The sequence below is a fragment of the Salvelinus fontinalis genome, chromosome 23 (assembly GCF_029448725.1).
Source record: "Salvelinus fontinalis isolate EN_2023a chromosome 23, ASM2944872v1, whole genome shotgun sequence".
Classification (NCBI taxonomy): Eukaryota; Metazoa; Chordata; class Actinopteri; order Salmoniformes; family Salmonidae; genus Salvelinus; species Salvelinus fontinalis.
The window spans coordinates 31,540,757-31,555,249 of NC_074687.1; the positions used below are offsets into that span (position 1 = coordinate 31,540,757).

General features: G+C 38.4%; 4 protein-coding genes across 4 annotated transcripts; 2 read left to right on the forward strand and 2 right to left on the reverse strand.

The window, feature by feature from the left end:
* Positions 1-1,014: 1,014 nt before the first annotated feature.
* LOC129821127 (gamma-crystallin M3-like) lies at positions 1,015-1,810 on the forward strand. Its single transcript, XM_055878447.1, has 3 exons — positions 1,015-1,032; positions 1,159-1,398; positions 1,520-1,810. The coding sequence occupies exons 1-3, from the start codon at positions 1,018-1,020 to the stop codon at positions 1,808-1,810; spliced, it is 546 nt and encodes a 181-aa protein (XP_055734422.1). The 5' UTR covers positions 1,015-1,017.
* A 2,161-nt stretch (positions 1,811-3,971) lies between these two features.
* Positions 3,972-5,052, forward strand: LOC129821143 (gamma-crystallin S-1-like). The gene is made up of 3 exons (XM_055878480.1): positions 3,972-4,164; positions 4,353-4,595; positions 4,741-5,052. Exons 1-3 carry the CDS (start codon positions 4,156-4,158, stop codon positions 5,017-5,019), a joined length of 531 nt encoding a protein of 176 aa, XP_055734455.1. The 5' UTR covers positions 3,972-4,155; the 3' UTR covers positions 5,020-5,052.
* Positions 5,053-8,906: 3,854 nt separating this feature from the next.
* On the reverse strand, positions 8,907-9,862 carry LOC129821142 (gamma-crystallin M1-like). The gene is made up of 3 exons (XM_055878478.1): positions 9,834-9,862; positions 9,334-9,585; positions 8,907-9,216 (listed from the first exon to the last, which is right to left on the reverse strand). Exons 1-3 carry the CDS (start codon positions 9,840-9,842, stop codon positions 8,917-8,919), a joined length of 561 nt encoding a protein of 186 aa, XP_055734453.1. The 5' UTR covers positions 9,843-9,862; the 3' UTR covers positions 8,907-8,916.
* Positions 9,863-12,559: 2,697 nt separating this feature from the next.
* Positions 12,560-13,532, reverse strand: si:dkey-57a22.15 (uncharacterized protein LOC795575 homolog). Its single transcript, XM_055879162.1, has 3 exons — positions 13,499-13,532; positions 13,114-13,379; positions 12,560-12,843 (listed from the first exon to the last, which is right to left on the reverse strand). The coding sequence occupies exons 1-3, from the start codon at positions 13,530-13,532 to the stop codon at positions 12,571-12,573; spliced, it is 573 nt and encodes a 190-aa protein (XP_055735137.1). The 3' UTR covers positions 12,560-12,570.
* Positions 13,533-14,493: the final 961 nt, after the last annotated feature.

Sequence of the window (14,493 nt, forward strand, 5' to 3'; positions counted from 1 at the left end):
GTCTGTTAATATTGTCGGAACAGGCCAAGGCCTATTATTACAAGCATCGCTGAGCATTATTAGGTGCTAGGCAGTTACCAACTATTGAGTTATTTGAGGTAAGTAGAAGAAAGTGTCCATTGGTACCGAATTATTTCCAAATAAATACCAGGTAAATTTCAGTGGAAACATACACTCTTAGAAACTAAGGTCCTATCAAGAACCTAAAATGGTTCTTCAGCTGTCCCCATAGGAAAAGCCTTTGAAGAACCCTTTTTGTTTCCATATAAAACTCTTTTGGTTCTAGGTAGAACCCTTATGGGTTCCATGTAGAACCCTTTCCACAGAAAAACATGGGTTCAACCTGGAACCAAAAACTGAGCTTTTATGGGGACAGCCAAACACTTTTGGAAACCTTTTTTCCTTAGAGGGTATTAACCACTATACAAACCGTAACTATAATGTTTTGGATTCCAGTTATACAATGTGTCAATTGATACATTTTATGCAGAAGTTTTGTTGGAGGATAGAAAATATCAACAACCATTTTATAACATTAGGATAAAAAATAAATTAATCCACATGTATTAACATTGGGCAAGACCAGTTAATATGAATAAAAAAATTCAGTAATGTGTTATTTTTTTTCTAATAGACTAATGTTTGAATCATGATGCTACTATTTTTTTGTGCTTTTTTAAATATTAAGATTTAAATCGTAATAACCATGAACAAATGTCAGTTAGGTTTGTTGATATCTCTGAAAAGTCTCGATATGAAGAATTCGCCTTCATACTGTTATTCAACAGAAACAATAAAGAGATGGGCTTTCCTCACAAATGCACACAGCCGCAAATAATGACTCTTTAATGGCCACTTTGAATTGAACTGTACAGGGTGGGCCTCTGTGCCATATTGCTCTGTCAGGGGTTTGAACAATGGAGCCACATATTCTTTGGCTGTCGGCTCAAGTATAAAAGCGATAGGGGAACATACAAAAAATTGTACAATCCTGAGACCAATACAGTAACCGCAACCATGTCTATGGGAAAGGTGTGGGGAGCTTTGGCGGAATTTGACATTTTAAGCTTTTTCTAATTTGTTTATAACAATCAATCAATTGTACTGTTAGAACTAGAATTTGTTTTTGTAAATTATGGTTTTGTTTTGTGTTTTTAGATCATCTTCTACGAGGACAGGAACTTCCAGGGTCGTTCCTATGAGACCTCCAGCGACTGCCCTGAGCTGACCTCCTACCTGAGCAGGTGCAACTCCTGCAGAGTTGAGAGCGGCTGCTTCATGGTCTATGATCATTCCAACTTCATGGGAAACCAGTACTTTGTGAGAAGGGGAGAGTATGGTGACTACCAGCGTATGGGCATGAACGATTGCATCAGGTCTTGCCGTAACATCCCCATGGTAAATTTAATTCACCGGTTCATTTTGACTCCCATAGGCCATACGGACAGCTCCAGCAAAAGCAATGTGAACGTATATTTCGCACAATTTGGTAAAACACTTTTCCCATATCCGTTTACAGCACAAAGGAAACTTTAGGATGAGGATGTACGAGAAGGAGAACTTCGGAGGTCAGATGCACGAGCTGAGCGATGACTGTGAGTCCATGACCGATCGTTTCCGCATGAACGACATGCAGTCCTGCAACGTGATGGACGGCCACTGGCTGATGTACGAGCAGCCCCACTTCAGAGGCAGGCAGATGTACATGAGGCCTGGAGAGTACAGGAACATGAGAGAGTTGAGCATGCACATGGGCTCCAACCCCATGAGGTTCAACAGCATGAGGCGTATCATGGATTCTTGTTATTAAACGCACCAATGTCTAAAATTTGAGTATAAATAAAATCACTTAGCTTTTAATTTGAAGTCTCTTTAATTTTCATTTCAGTCCTTGGTTCGAGGTAAAGGTGCAATCAGAACATAAATCTGCATTTTCATATGGTTCGTTTTCCCAGGTCAACAGGAGCAGTACACCAGGACATGTCCTCCCCAGGTGATGAGGTTGTTACGATGCATACCATTTCAAAACTTGATGTGGAGTTAATGGAATTAGAATCTGTTAAAACCACTGATCATTACATAAGGTTAATAAATGTTGAATTAAATGTTAGTAAGTACTGTCTATTCTAGTAGTAAGTCAACAATTTGTAGAAAATACTTTGTATCAGCATCAGTATACAGCTCATGCTTCAGCATCTGCTCTTATTATTCATACCATAAAGGAAAAACAGGAATTGTGGATATTTGTTGGGAATTCCTCTTTGGAATGTTTAAACAGCTAAGAAACAGTACATTATTATTTTTTATTGAAGTGGCAACTTACTGTAATACACCTCCAAGGTTGTACAATGTATGCTCCACAAATACTGCCATCCACAAGTCACAGCAAACCCAGGAGAGGGCAGCACCTCCACAGTATAATAGCAGAGTTCTGGATTATGGGTACAGATGAAGGCCCAAGAAAAGTGATTCAGTCAAATAACTGTATCTTAATCATGTACAGTGGGAGGTTTATTAGTTTAACCATTTAACCAATCCTTATAGATGTCAGACTCATCCAAAGACCCGGAGGCCCACATTATGATTTCGATAATATTTTGTATTTACATTTTATACTAAAATATTATTTTATATTAGAAATGTATATCATATTTATTTATAAAAATAAAATGTATATATCATAATGTAGATGTCTATACATTCTATTAATTAAACAAAGTGTTGACTAATACTAAATAACACTAAATATACTAATTAGATTTAATGAATAACAAACAGATTCTTTATATACAGTACTATGTCATGAAGCATTTTAATATTGTTCATTAGGAAGCTCATATAGCAACCTGTACAGAAACATGTTTCCTAAAAATAGCAATAAACTTGATTATCTAGCTAGAATAAGGCTGTCAACTGTCAGAAGATTTGACATTGACAAATAACCTGGGGTATTTGGCCTAGGATCTGCAGCTGTAGTCGTCACTATGTTTCCTTACCTTGAAAACAATAACCTCATTTGGTTTATTTATGTATTTATATACATTAATGTTTGATTAACAAAAAGAATGGAACTGCAATCTCTCAAATTGTATGTTTAACCTCAAAGTAAATTCATACCAAGTTGTGATTGTCTATCAACTAGCAGAGTTGTTACAGAGAGGAAGAGCAAGGTGTTGTGGAAGCAGTTTGCTATTTGAATACATTACTGGTGAGCATGTTGGTACACAGTACCTTTTAATAGTTTGGCCTGTTCCAATTCACAGTCATGCCATTCAGGTAGCATTAGGCACTTATTGAAATGGCTGCAGAACTGGGAAGCAGCCATTCATTACAGTCAAAATGAGTCCCACTGTAAATATTCAAGGTCACTCTCCCGTTGGCCACTGGGTGGTATATTGTAAAACGCAATACAGTCAATCACATGACCTGAGTTGTTGTCCAAACCAGCAGCCACTCACTTGGCTGTGGGTCAACTGAGACCACAGGTGGCACGAGCACAAGTTTGGCTGGACATATTCCAAAACCTGACCACAGAAACAGTACTGAAACCACCAGGCAAGGGGAGTCAAATCCCACATTTTCTTATTATCCATCATACTTTTATTATAGTTTGCTGTGTGTTTGAAATTTTCATGAATTATATTTATAAGTAGGGTAGCGATGTAGAAAGTAGTATATGTCAAACAATAATGGTAATATTTGTGCGCATCCGATCATATTTAATATTCACCACAGTGAAGGTGATTCATAACAATCAATGAATGTGTATATATGAGAGCTTACTTTTAAAGATCAAATAAATGCTTGATAAATACGTTTTGAATTTGGGTATTCTGTCATCAGTTTTGGGTTGAATATTCTGTCATCCGTTCTTTTAGCTATCAGATTTTGGTTTTCCACTGATAAACATGTGCAGAGTACATGATAAGTTCATTAGCACCATTGAAGCCTTTGTGTACGTAACAAAAAGGCAATTCAACCTGCTGACAAAGAAAAACAACTATCTTTTGTAATTTGGCAGCCATGCTGTATTTTCAAAAAGGCTGACATCTAAAGTCAATTGATTAACATAACAATGTCTCTATTCCTATAGGATATAAAAGGGCCATGGCTCGCTTAGTCAGTGTTGCAGTGTGATCACATTTAGCTAACACAATGGGAAAGGTAAGGCATGTTGTTTCGCTGCACATCTTTTGTCCTGTCACACCTTCTCGCTCATTGTTTGTCTGACAGAACAAAGAACAATGAACACCTGGCTGCGAGATAGACACTCAGTTGTTTGATCCTTTGCATGGCACAAAACTCAATGTTCTTTCCATTGTATGCATGTTTACTTCCATTCGTATTTTTAGATAATCTTCTACGAGGACAAGAACTTCCAGGGTCGCTCCTATGAGTGCAACACCGACTGTGCCGACCTGCACACCCATTTCAGCCACTGTAACTCCATCCAAGTGGAGAGTGGTAGCTGGATGGTCTATGAGCGGCCAAACTACATGGGCTACCAGTACTTCCTGAGAAGGGGAGAGTATCCCGACTACCAGCGCTGGATGGGCTTTAATGATTGCGTGAAATCCTGCCGCATGATCCCTCAAGTGAGCCCATATTCCTCTTTCCTGGTATACAAGTTAACCCATCATTGATGTAGGTAGTAATACACATGGCAAATAAACATGAAACTTGAAACTTAATAGTAAAGTGGCTAAATGAACGTACCCATCTTCTCCTCCTTGTTCTCAGAATCAGGGAGCTCACAAGATGAGAATCTACGAGCGCTCTGACTTTGGCGGTCAGATGCTGGAGTTTGCTGATGACTGCCCCTCCCTCTACGATCGATTCCATTACAATGATATCCACTCTTGCAATGTTATGGAGGGGTATTGGCTCTTCTATGAGCATCCCAACTACAGAGGCAGGCAGTATCTCCTGATGCCTGGCGAGTACAGGAGATACAGTGACTGGGGAGCCATCAATTCCAGGATTGGCTCCATCAGACGTGTTGTTGCTCACCCAAACTGAGAGGCAATACATTGTCAACATGAAAATGAGCCTAACATTGAAATTAATAAAAGTTAGGTCCAACCGCCATCTTATTGTCTTCTCTAGTGTTCACTCAATGAGTATGAAAACATACTGTACTCTTTACACCTTGCAAAGTTTCAGCAAATTTGTTGAATTGAGACATCTAATAGTTTTATGTGTCATACTGTAGAGAGAAAACTACTGGTCATAGTCATCATCCAATCATTTTTTAAATGTTTTTAAAGCCATTATCTGAAGACATAAGAATGCTTACTTCACACACCTAAAATACTTTACTACTAAAGTAAAACCATAAAATCACAACACTCACCAGCAACTCTCAATACCTCAATATGAGTGACAGAGAGAATACCTACTCATTCAATGAAAATCAAGCACAATTCTGCACAGCATAACAGTTAAAACAATTAACTAAACTGAATTACTGTAGTTTCTGTATACTGTATAAAACTTTTAGATACCACACTTTATACCTTGCTCTACATAATATTAGCTATTTTTTTAGAATGTTGCTCTTCAAATTTGGTTCTTCATCATCATGAACCACACATAAAACTAGAAGTGAATGGTACCCAGTCGGTCACACACACATAAAACTAGAAGAGTTCTGAGCACAATTCCCTTATTTGTCTTCAACCTCCCTCTATGCCCATTTTGAAATTAAACATAAATACACCTTAATCTCACATTAGTTTTTTTTGCCAATCAGCAGCCCAACACTTTTTATTATCCTAAACAGACTTGAAAACTTGTTTGGCATTTGAGGATATGTTCTCAACTGGTTTACTGTATAGTTTACTAATCAAACGGATATGTATTTGTGCAGATAGATAACAAATCAAAGTTGAATTTGGTGTTCTTCAAGGTTCAGTGCTTGGACCCCTGCTATTTTCTTTGGTTGAAATCCTAACAGAACCTCAGGCCATTCTCACATGGAATATCAATCCCGGGTTCATAACTGCAGGCTCCAGATTACGATTATTTCCATTGCAATTTTATACAGTCCACTAGGGGAAACATGTGTGCCTATTATGATCTAGTGCAGGGGTGTCAAACATACGGCCCGCGGGCCGGAACCGGCCCCCAAGGAGGTTCGATCAGGCCCGCAGGATAATTTGAAAGTGGAAAAAATGCATAAAAGACATGGAATTAATATTTTTAATTCGCTGCAATTCATGGATTATCCGCTAAGGGGCGCACTCTTTCCATCAGAGTAGAAGACAAGCCGCATCACTGAGACAGACTGAAAACAGCAGACGGTATCAATGCGCCATCTGCTGCTTGTTACGACGTTGTTAATACCTTGGTCTCTACCTCTCCGCTACACCCTCATTAGCCAAAATGTCGTTATCCAAACGGAGAAAAGTAGATAAGGAGTGTAGAATTTTCAAAGAAAAATGGACCACGTCCTATTTATTTACAGAGATGCACGGAAAACCTTCGTGCTTGGTGTGTTTGCAACAAGTTTCGGTATTGAAGGAATATAATATTCGACGCCACTACGAGACTCATCACAGCGAAAAATATGACGGCTTGCAAGGACAACTGAGAAGAGATAAGATTAACGAATTGCTGGCGGGTCTGAGGAAACAGCAGTCAACTTTCATCCAGAGCCGAGAAGTCAGTGAAGCAGCGGTAAAAGCCAGCTACCTAATTGCTAGCGAAATAGCATTAGCATCGAAGGCAAATGGCAACCCTGCTCATTTCCCCTGTCTGAGAGATGTGTGTGTGACCAGACCTGATGCGGACATGAAACGGTACAAAGACAAAATTGCTAGATACTGTTTGCATTGAAAGAATACAGCTCTGTGAAGATGAATCCTTACTGTGGTGATTTAAAAAACGTGCACTTTAATGTTAGTCAGCAGCTTCAAAACAAAAGTTGTGTGATGGAATTCTACTGTTCATACAACTCCATAAATTTTCAGTATGTATTGTATGTGTATGTATGTTTCATGTATGAAGTTTACAGATTTACAGGACAGGCAAACACTTTCTTCATTACACATTTAAAATCACTCTCCTTAGTTTGTAAGGTGTACGCAGGGATTACATTTAGATTTTATATGCGTATGTGTAAGTGGTTTAAAAATTCCTTTCTTTAAAAGTCTCATTTAATCTTAAAGTGCATTACTATATTTTTCAGTACCAATTAAAGTTTTGTGCCTTTGTACAATCAGTGGGATCAGTTGCAATGCATATTTGTGAATGATAAAAGTAAATTGCACATTTGTCTAAGGAAATATGAGGTGTTTCATGAAATGTTTTGTAAAAGGATAGTTCATTAAATTTCAATATTTTCCTAATGTTCTTGTGCTTCTTTACACCAAAACAAAGGAAAGACATGATATTTTGGTTATTTATAGCAGAGTATGGTATAATTTTAATGGTCCGGCCCACTTGACATCTCCCTAGGCCGTATGTGGCCCACGATGCGAAATGAGTTTGACACCCCTGATCTAGTAGGTTCTTTGCTTGCTAGGGTGTTGTGGATGGAGTTAGAAGAAGAGCTTAAACAGTGAGCTACGTCTCCAAGGATCATAGGTTAAGTCCCAGTGCTAGGCACTCATTTTTATCCCAGTTATTTTCTGTTTTAACCCTATCCCAAACCTTAAAACTTACCTTAACCATTCCAATCTAATACCTTAATTTAACCATAGAGTTGAGTTTCGGTTTCACTTTTGTGGAGTCTGACTGACAGCTTACATACATCAAAATTTTCCGTATTTAATATGGGCCCACAGTGCTTTGGTAATTGAGTTGCATAATGTTAATTTGACCTCCAAGCATGATTTACAAAAAAGTTTGAGTTTAGCACATGGACCTGAGGTTAGGATTTGGACCTTTATGTACACTATCCCTTGGTAACTTAGTCCATAAATATGGTATGCTATTTGTTTGATATGAAGACCATCTACATCCACAGTTGTGGGCCTCCTGATGAGACAGTACAACATCATCTTCCCATGCGATGTGTGAAATAAGCACTCTGGGAAATATGCAAATTAGGTCATCCTTATAGGAATATTTTCCTCCCTTTAGAATTGTATGGATCAGCCCAGAGTCTGGTCTAGTGGTAGAGCTGCCGACTCAGGACCACAATACCCACTGGCAACGGGGTTACGAACCCCATCTTGGTCATTCCCCTCTCTTACTCACTGTCTCCTCTACATTCCCTGTCCATAACACGAGGCTTTAGCATATTCAAAATGTATTTATATATATTTAAATATATAATTATATGGAATGTAGTTAATTAAATAATTTTCCAGGTGTTCCAATAAAATGTATATTAAGGTAAAGGGATCTATGTTAATGTTAATTATTAGTTTATAGATCAGATAAATAGCTAAACAGTTATAACAAAATGTTTGAAATTATAAGATTGTCATATTGGTGCTTGCAAAATAGTGAGTTTATATATGATTGTAATGTTATTGATTACTACTGAAATGGATACTAGTGCAGCCATGTAAGCTCAGGCAACCAGTTAAATGACAAGCACATCCTTTCAAACATTCTATTATAACTATTTCTTACTGGTTTGAAAAATGATCTATGAACTACAGTAAATAACTAATAAACTTTACAAAAGCATTCAGGTATGACCTGAAACTTGGAGGCAGCTTGCACAATTTAAAAGGTTTGCTTGAAGATGTTGTACCATGTGTACCCTACTAGATACTTATAATGTACATGTACATGTCCATGCCCATGTAATCATTGTGGGAATATTTACAAAGCTTCAGTGATATTTTAAATATTGTGTGCAATTTATTTTGCTTTAAGATGAATACTGGTATGAAAATCAGAAAGACAATTGAGTTATGAAACATCTTCAATTATTTTATTCCCATGAACAATTAAAGACATTTAATTGCACATATCATTGATACGCTTCATGCTCATGAATCTCATGGATCCCTGGCTCATGCCTCCCATTCCCATGCTCATCTCCCTGAAGTTCCTGTACTCTCCAGGCCTCATGTACATCATCCTTCCTCTGAAGTGGGGCTGCTCGTACATCAGCCAGTGGCCGTCCATCACGTTGCAGGACTGGCAGTCGGACATGCGGAAACGATCCATGATGGAGTCACAGTCGTCCATCAGCTCCATCATCTGACCTCCGAAGTTCTCCCTCTCGTAGATCCTCATCTTGAAGGATCCTCTGTGCTGAAATGCAATAAAAAGAACAACATTATTTTATGACACTTATGTACTTTGAATGTTGTATATCTTCAAATAGGCAATTACACTATAAGGTATCATCTATGAGATAAGGTGTCTTACCATGGGGATCATTCTGCAGGACCGGATGTTGTCGAACATCATGCCCATGCTCATCATGCGCTGCATGTCAGGGTACTCTCCCCTCCTCATGAAGAACTGCTGGCCCATGAAGTTGTTGCGCTCATACACCATGAAGCAGCCGCTCTCAACCCTGCAGGACTGGCAGCGGGACATGTAGGGGGACATGTCAGGGCAGTCGCTCATGCACTCATAGTTGCGGCCCTGGAAGTTCCTCTCCTCGTAGAAGATAATCTATAGGAAAAGAGAGATAAACTGTATAATAATTCCTGAAAAGGCAAAAAAATCATCAAGCATATAGGCTAATTGCATTTTTAGACTCTGGGTAATTGTTGAATTACTGAATTTCCATAAGAACTGATTCTTATAACAGATAACTAAATAATGTTACTGAACTATTATATTTACAGAATATAGGATGTACATTTCACTTTTGTAAAACTGTAGCCTACATGTAGCTACTGTGAACCAGATCAGATTACCTTGCCCATGTTGGTGGTTGGTGGTTGACAGTGGATCAGCTTGTGCTTCTACCATCATTCTGCAGTCATTTTATACAAAAACCAGGGGGCCATGATGTGTTGTTATTCAAATTGTCCAAAGCTGATGATTGAGCAGTATGACGCTTTCGCTGATCAGGGCCTATGAAGTGTAACAATGGTTTTCATCCATACATTTCTGGCAGTGATGACCTGTGTTGTCTGTTTCATTATAAGCACCACTTTTGTGTACGCTTATCAGTAAGAATGTTCTTTGCATACAGTATGGTCCAGTAATCGAGGATGTACAGTAGAGAACTGAGATGAGGTCGATTTTCAGAACACATCTCTGTTGAACACACAGAGACCAATATTACAGTTATAGTGAAAGAAGAAGTGAGTTTATGATGTCCTAAATCTAGATAGAGCATACTGGTCATGTTTGAAAAGCACTTTTATCATGATTTTATGTACTTGAAATAATAATATTTTAATATACAACTATAGAATCTTATTCAAAGCTGTTCCGTCCCTTAGTAAAGGAAAAGGTTGTTTAACCTGTCTGTAAATTGCATTTGTCATTGATCGTTTGAGTTTATCCACTGGATAGTGTACTGATAAGAGAATTATGTTCTCCAGGTACATAACCCATTTTAGTTATATTACTCAGTCTGCAAACCAGAATTTGTAAGATCCTGGTCGAATGAAACAGACGGAGGTTGGATGTTCTTTGGGTGGTGGACCATTCTTGATTAAAAAATTTAAACTGTTGAACGTGAAAAACCAAGCAGAGATGCAGTTCTTACCAGAAACCGGTGCGCCTGGCACCTACTACCATACCCCGTTCAAAGGCACCTACTACCATACCCCGTTCAAAGGCACCTACTACCATACCCCGTTCAAAGGCACCTACTACCATACCCCGTTCAAAGGCACCTACTACCATACCCCGTTCAAAGGCACCTACTACCATACCCCGTTCAAAGGCACCTACTACCATACCCCGTTCAAAGGCACCTACTACCATACCCCGTTCAAAGGCACCTACTACCATACCCCGTTCAAAGGCACCTACTACCATACCCCGTTCAAAGGCACCTACTACCATACCCCGTTCAAAGGCACCTACTACCATACCCCGTTCAAAGGCACCTACTACCATACCCCGTTCAAAGGCACCTACTACCATACCCCGTTCAAAGGCACCTACTACCATACCCCGTTCAAAGGCACCTACTACCATACCCCGTTCAAAGGCACCTACTACCATACCCCGTTCAAAGGCACCTACTGTAAATCTTTTGTCTTTAAATTCACCCTCTGAATGGCTCACACACAATCCATGTCTCAATCCATGTCAACACTGATTGAAGTGGATTCAACAAGTGACATCAATAAGGGATCATAGCTTTTACCGCTACCAGCCAATGACCAAAGACTGGCTTCTTCAAATTGGGTTGCCTATCATTTGTCAACCAAAGACAATGGTATTATCCAGCCAAGACCAAGATTTATACCCGGACATTGGTCCCTATAAGCAAGACCCAGTGAGTTGAGACCATGACAATTTAAAGACTGAATTGATGTAGTCGTGAGTGTTCTAGATCAAGAGTCCATGGGCCCTTTCCTCAATTGTAAGAATTGAGGAAATTTGCACCACTTTGCACCACTTCTGGAGAATCACCTATATATGTGGCTATGCACATGTGTATTTGTATTTAATCCAATAATTCATTCAATACTGATTACTAAAGTTATATAATACCGATTTCTAATTTTGTTGAGACCAGAATAAAAGTTATTTATCTTACAATTACCTCATATAAATGTTCTAACATTTGGCAAACACTTTTACGATGCATCAAACATTTTAGTCCACCAGTGACAGGATCAATAATGGTTGAGGATTCATATGATATTATTTAGTTCTGATTGAAGTGATTACTCAACTGATATCAAGTAATAACGCAACTCATGTTAATGATAATGATGGTTTTTATTTTTTGTTAGGCCTTTTTATACATAACTGTGTCACAAAATCTTTTGCAGGATATCAAATATTTACTGTTGTTCAAGATAATTCTCTATATTTTCGCAGAAGTGTAGGCTTATTTGTATGTGAAATGCATTATTCATTTTATACTGTACTGGAAGTCTGTATTTGAATGTATATATACATGAAGAAGCCATTATAAATGTTTCTAAATATGTTTAAATGCGTTACAAATTATTGCTTAGGAATTGTACTACTTGTAATGAGTAATGAAATACTTATTTCTTCATATTGTCTTAATGCTGTGGTGTTCAACTTTAGATTCAATATGTTCTGAGTTATGCTTATTTTCTTCTTAATGGTGTTTCATTCTAAACATGATGTTGTCCTGCCTGCCTCCGTAGATAGCCACTTATGGTAGCTAAGGCCATTTGATTTTAGTGTCCAAAAGTCTAGTAGTCTGAAAACACTCTAATTGGTCAAGTCTGTAGAGAGAATTAAGTGGTATTTGATCATTGTTTGCACAAGTAATGACCTGACTTTGATTGAATAATTATTGAATATGGTAATGTCATTTTATACTAACTTATGAGAAACCACAAAAACACAGTGAACATTTAATGAATATTAGTTATTTAAATAATTAATATTTAAACAAGTCAAAGATCATTCATACACAAAGGGGTTAAAAATGTAACCATTTTAATAACTAAGCATGTATTTACAGCAAGTGCTTGAGCAGGATGGCTAAAAGTCAGTGACCCGTCTAAAGGAGCCTACAATGGCGCAGGTGGCGCACCATTCACGGTATCTTCTGTACTCTCCGGCTCTTAGGAAGTACTGTCGGCCCCGGTAGTTGGGATACTCGTAGAAGATCCAGAAGCCGTTCATGATATTACAGGAGTAGACGTGGCGGTGGTGGAAACGATCAGACACACAGGGACAGTCATCCATGAACTCCATCATGTGACCGCTGAAGTCGGCCTTCTCGTAGATTCGCATCCTATATGAACCCCGGTACTGTGGAACAACAAGCAGAACAATCAAAATGGCAACCAGTGGATACCGAACAGAGAGTAGATGGACATTATAATGGCAAGACACCGTTAAATATGAAAAAACATTTCCTGGATAATTCCAGGAAGTTCATAAATCTAAAGCATAAACAGAGATAAATTGAGAGTGATAAATTATGTTTTTATTCTTGTTCCAACTCTCTTGTTTTGAAAGTAATCTTCAGGTTCCTTTTGTTGCTTCAGTAAAACTTTCACATATCCGGTCAGAACTTACCATTGGAATCATACGGCATGATCGGATACAGCTACTGAAGCCCATCCAACGCTGATAATCAGGATATTCTCCCCTTCTCATGTAATACTGGTGACCCATGTAGTTGGGGCGCTCATAGATCATAAAACAGCCACTCTCCACCCTGATGGAGTTACAGCGGCTGAAGTAGGAGTGCAGGTCTGTGCAGTCATTGCTGCACTCATAACTACGACCTTGGAAGTTCCTGTCCTCGTAAAATGTAATCTGCAAATCAAGAAAATCCAATGATAAGTTTCACTTTGGGCTGCTATGGGGCGTGGGAAAATATACTGAACACATTATAGAGCAGAGAAGAGAGTAAAACGGTCAGAGTTTACAGTTCATTAGCACAGGGGAAAAGCCCTACCTTGCCCATGGTCTCCGTTGGAGAGATTCCACATGTTTTCAGAGCTTTTTATACTACCTCTTGACAAACAAAGTATTGTTATTCAAATGCTCACATAGTTATAATTCAGGGTACTGGCACATGTGTACCTTTTTGTTGTAGCACAACATTGGGTGAGAAATATGGATTTGTATTTGGGGAAAAAGGATAAATAATTACTGGTTTGGTGCTTTGACATGCATGGACAAAAGAAAAGACTAGTATGGTATCCACACATCCAATGGACAATAGGTTCAGAACAATATGGAACAGCCCTTTAGCATTAAATATGTTGCCCAAAGAGGTAGCCATTCACTCTCTCTTCTCATCTGCATTTGCAACCCATTTTATGCAAATTAGTACATTTAGAAAGATTGCATCCTGCGTGTAACACACAGACTATTTACAGTACATAATGTGTAAATATTCAATGTGTCATGGGCTACTTACTGTACATTAATCACAACCCCAAAATGGTTAGGAACAGAATATTACTATAACTACATTATTACCAAACACTACCACCACCTTTACCATTACTAGTACACCTCTCCTCCCTGTACTTAAAACAATTCAAAAGTGAGTTTTAACCCATTTTTTCCACATTCTAGCAATTGTTTTCATACCATAACATAACTTACCATATCCACTGGCAAGGACAGTCCAAAACCTCTTTCTTACTGGCCCTGCTTAGCTACGCTCTTCCCATGACCATCCTTGACTAATTGCAGCTTGCATTTATACAGTAAACAAGCCATTTGTTTGTGTCATTCCTTTATCCTCAGAAATACCAATCACCTCTGTGTTTCAATTTAAGCATAAAAGTAAACAATGACACTGTGCTGGAAAGCAAAATGTAATTTCATGAACATTACATAGGTCTCTAGTCAACGGTAGTTGGCTTTGCTGTAGGCTTATGTCAATAACAGCCAAGTAATGAAGCCGGGAAGCAAAGGTTGATATAATGTAGTTTGTTT

Excerpts from the sequence above, each read along its gene's own strand:
- LOC129821127 (XM_055878447.1), top strand. Across the intron at positions 1,399-1,519 it reads CTTGCCGTAACATCCCCATG|CACAAAGGAAACTTTAGGAT; the intron begins GTAAATTTAATT and ends ATCCGTTTACAG.
- LOC129821143 (XM_055878480.1), top strand. Across the intron at positions 4,596-4,740 it reads CCTGCCGCATGATCCCTCAA|AATCAGGGAGCTCACAAGAT; the intron begins GTGAGCCCATAT and ends CCTTGTTCTCAG.
- LOC129821142 (XM_055878478.1), bottom strand. Across the intron at positions 9,217-9,333 it reads CCTGCAGAATGATCCCCATG|CACAGAGGATCCTTCAAGAT; the intron begins GTAAGACACCTT and ends ATTGCATTTCAG.
- si:dkey-57a22.15 (XM_055879162.1), bottom strand. The coding sequence starts at position 13,532 with ATGTGGAATCTCTCCAACGGAGACCATGGGCAAG. Across the intron at positions 13,380-13,498 it reads CAACGGAGACCATGGGCAAG|CATTGGATTTTCTTGATTTG; the intron begins GTAGGGCTTTTC and ends AGTGAAACTTAT. Across the intron at positions 12,844-13,113 it reads CATGCCGTATGATTCCAATG|TACCGGGGTTCATATAGGAT; the intron begins GTAAGTTCTGAC and ends GTTGTTCCACAG.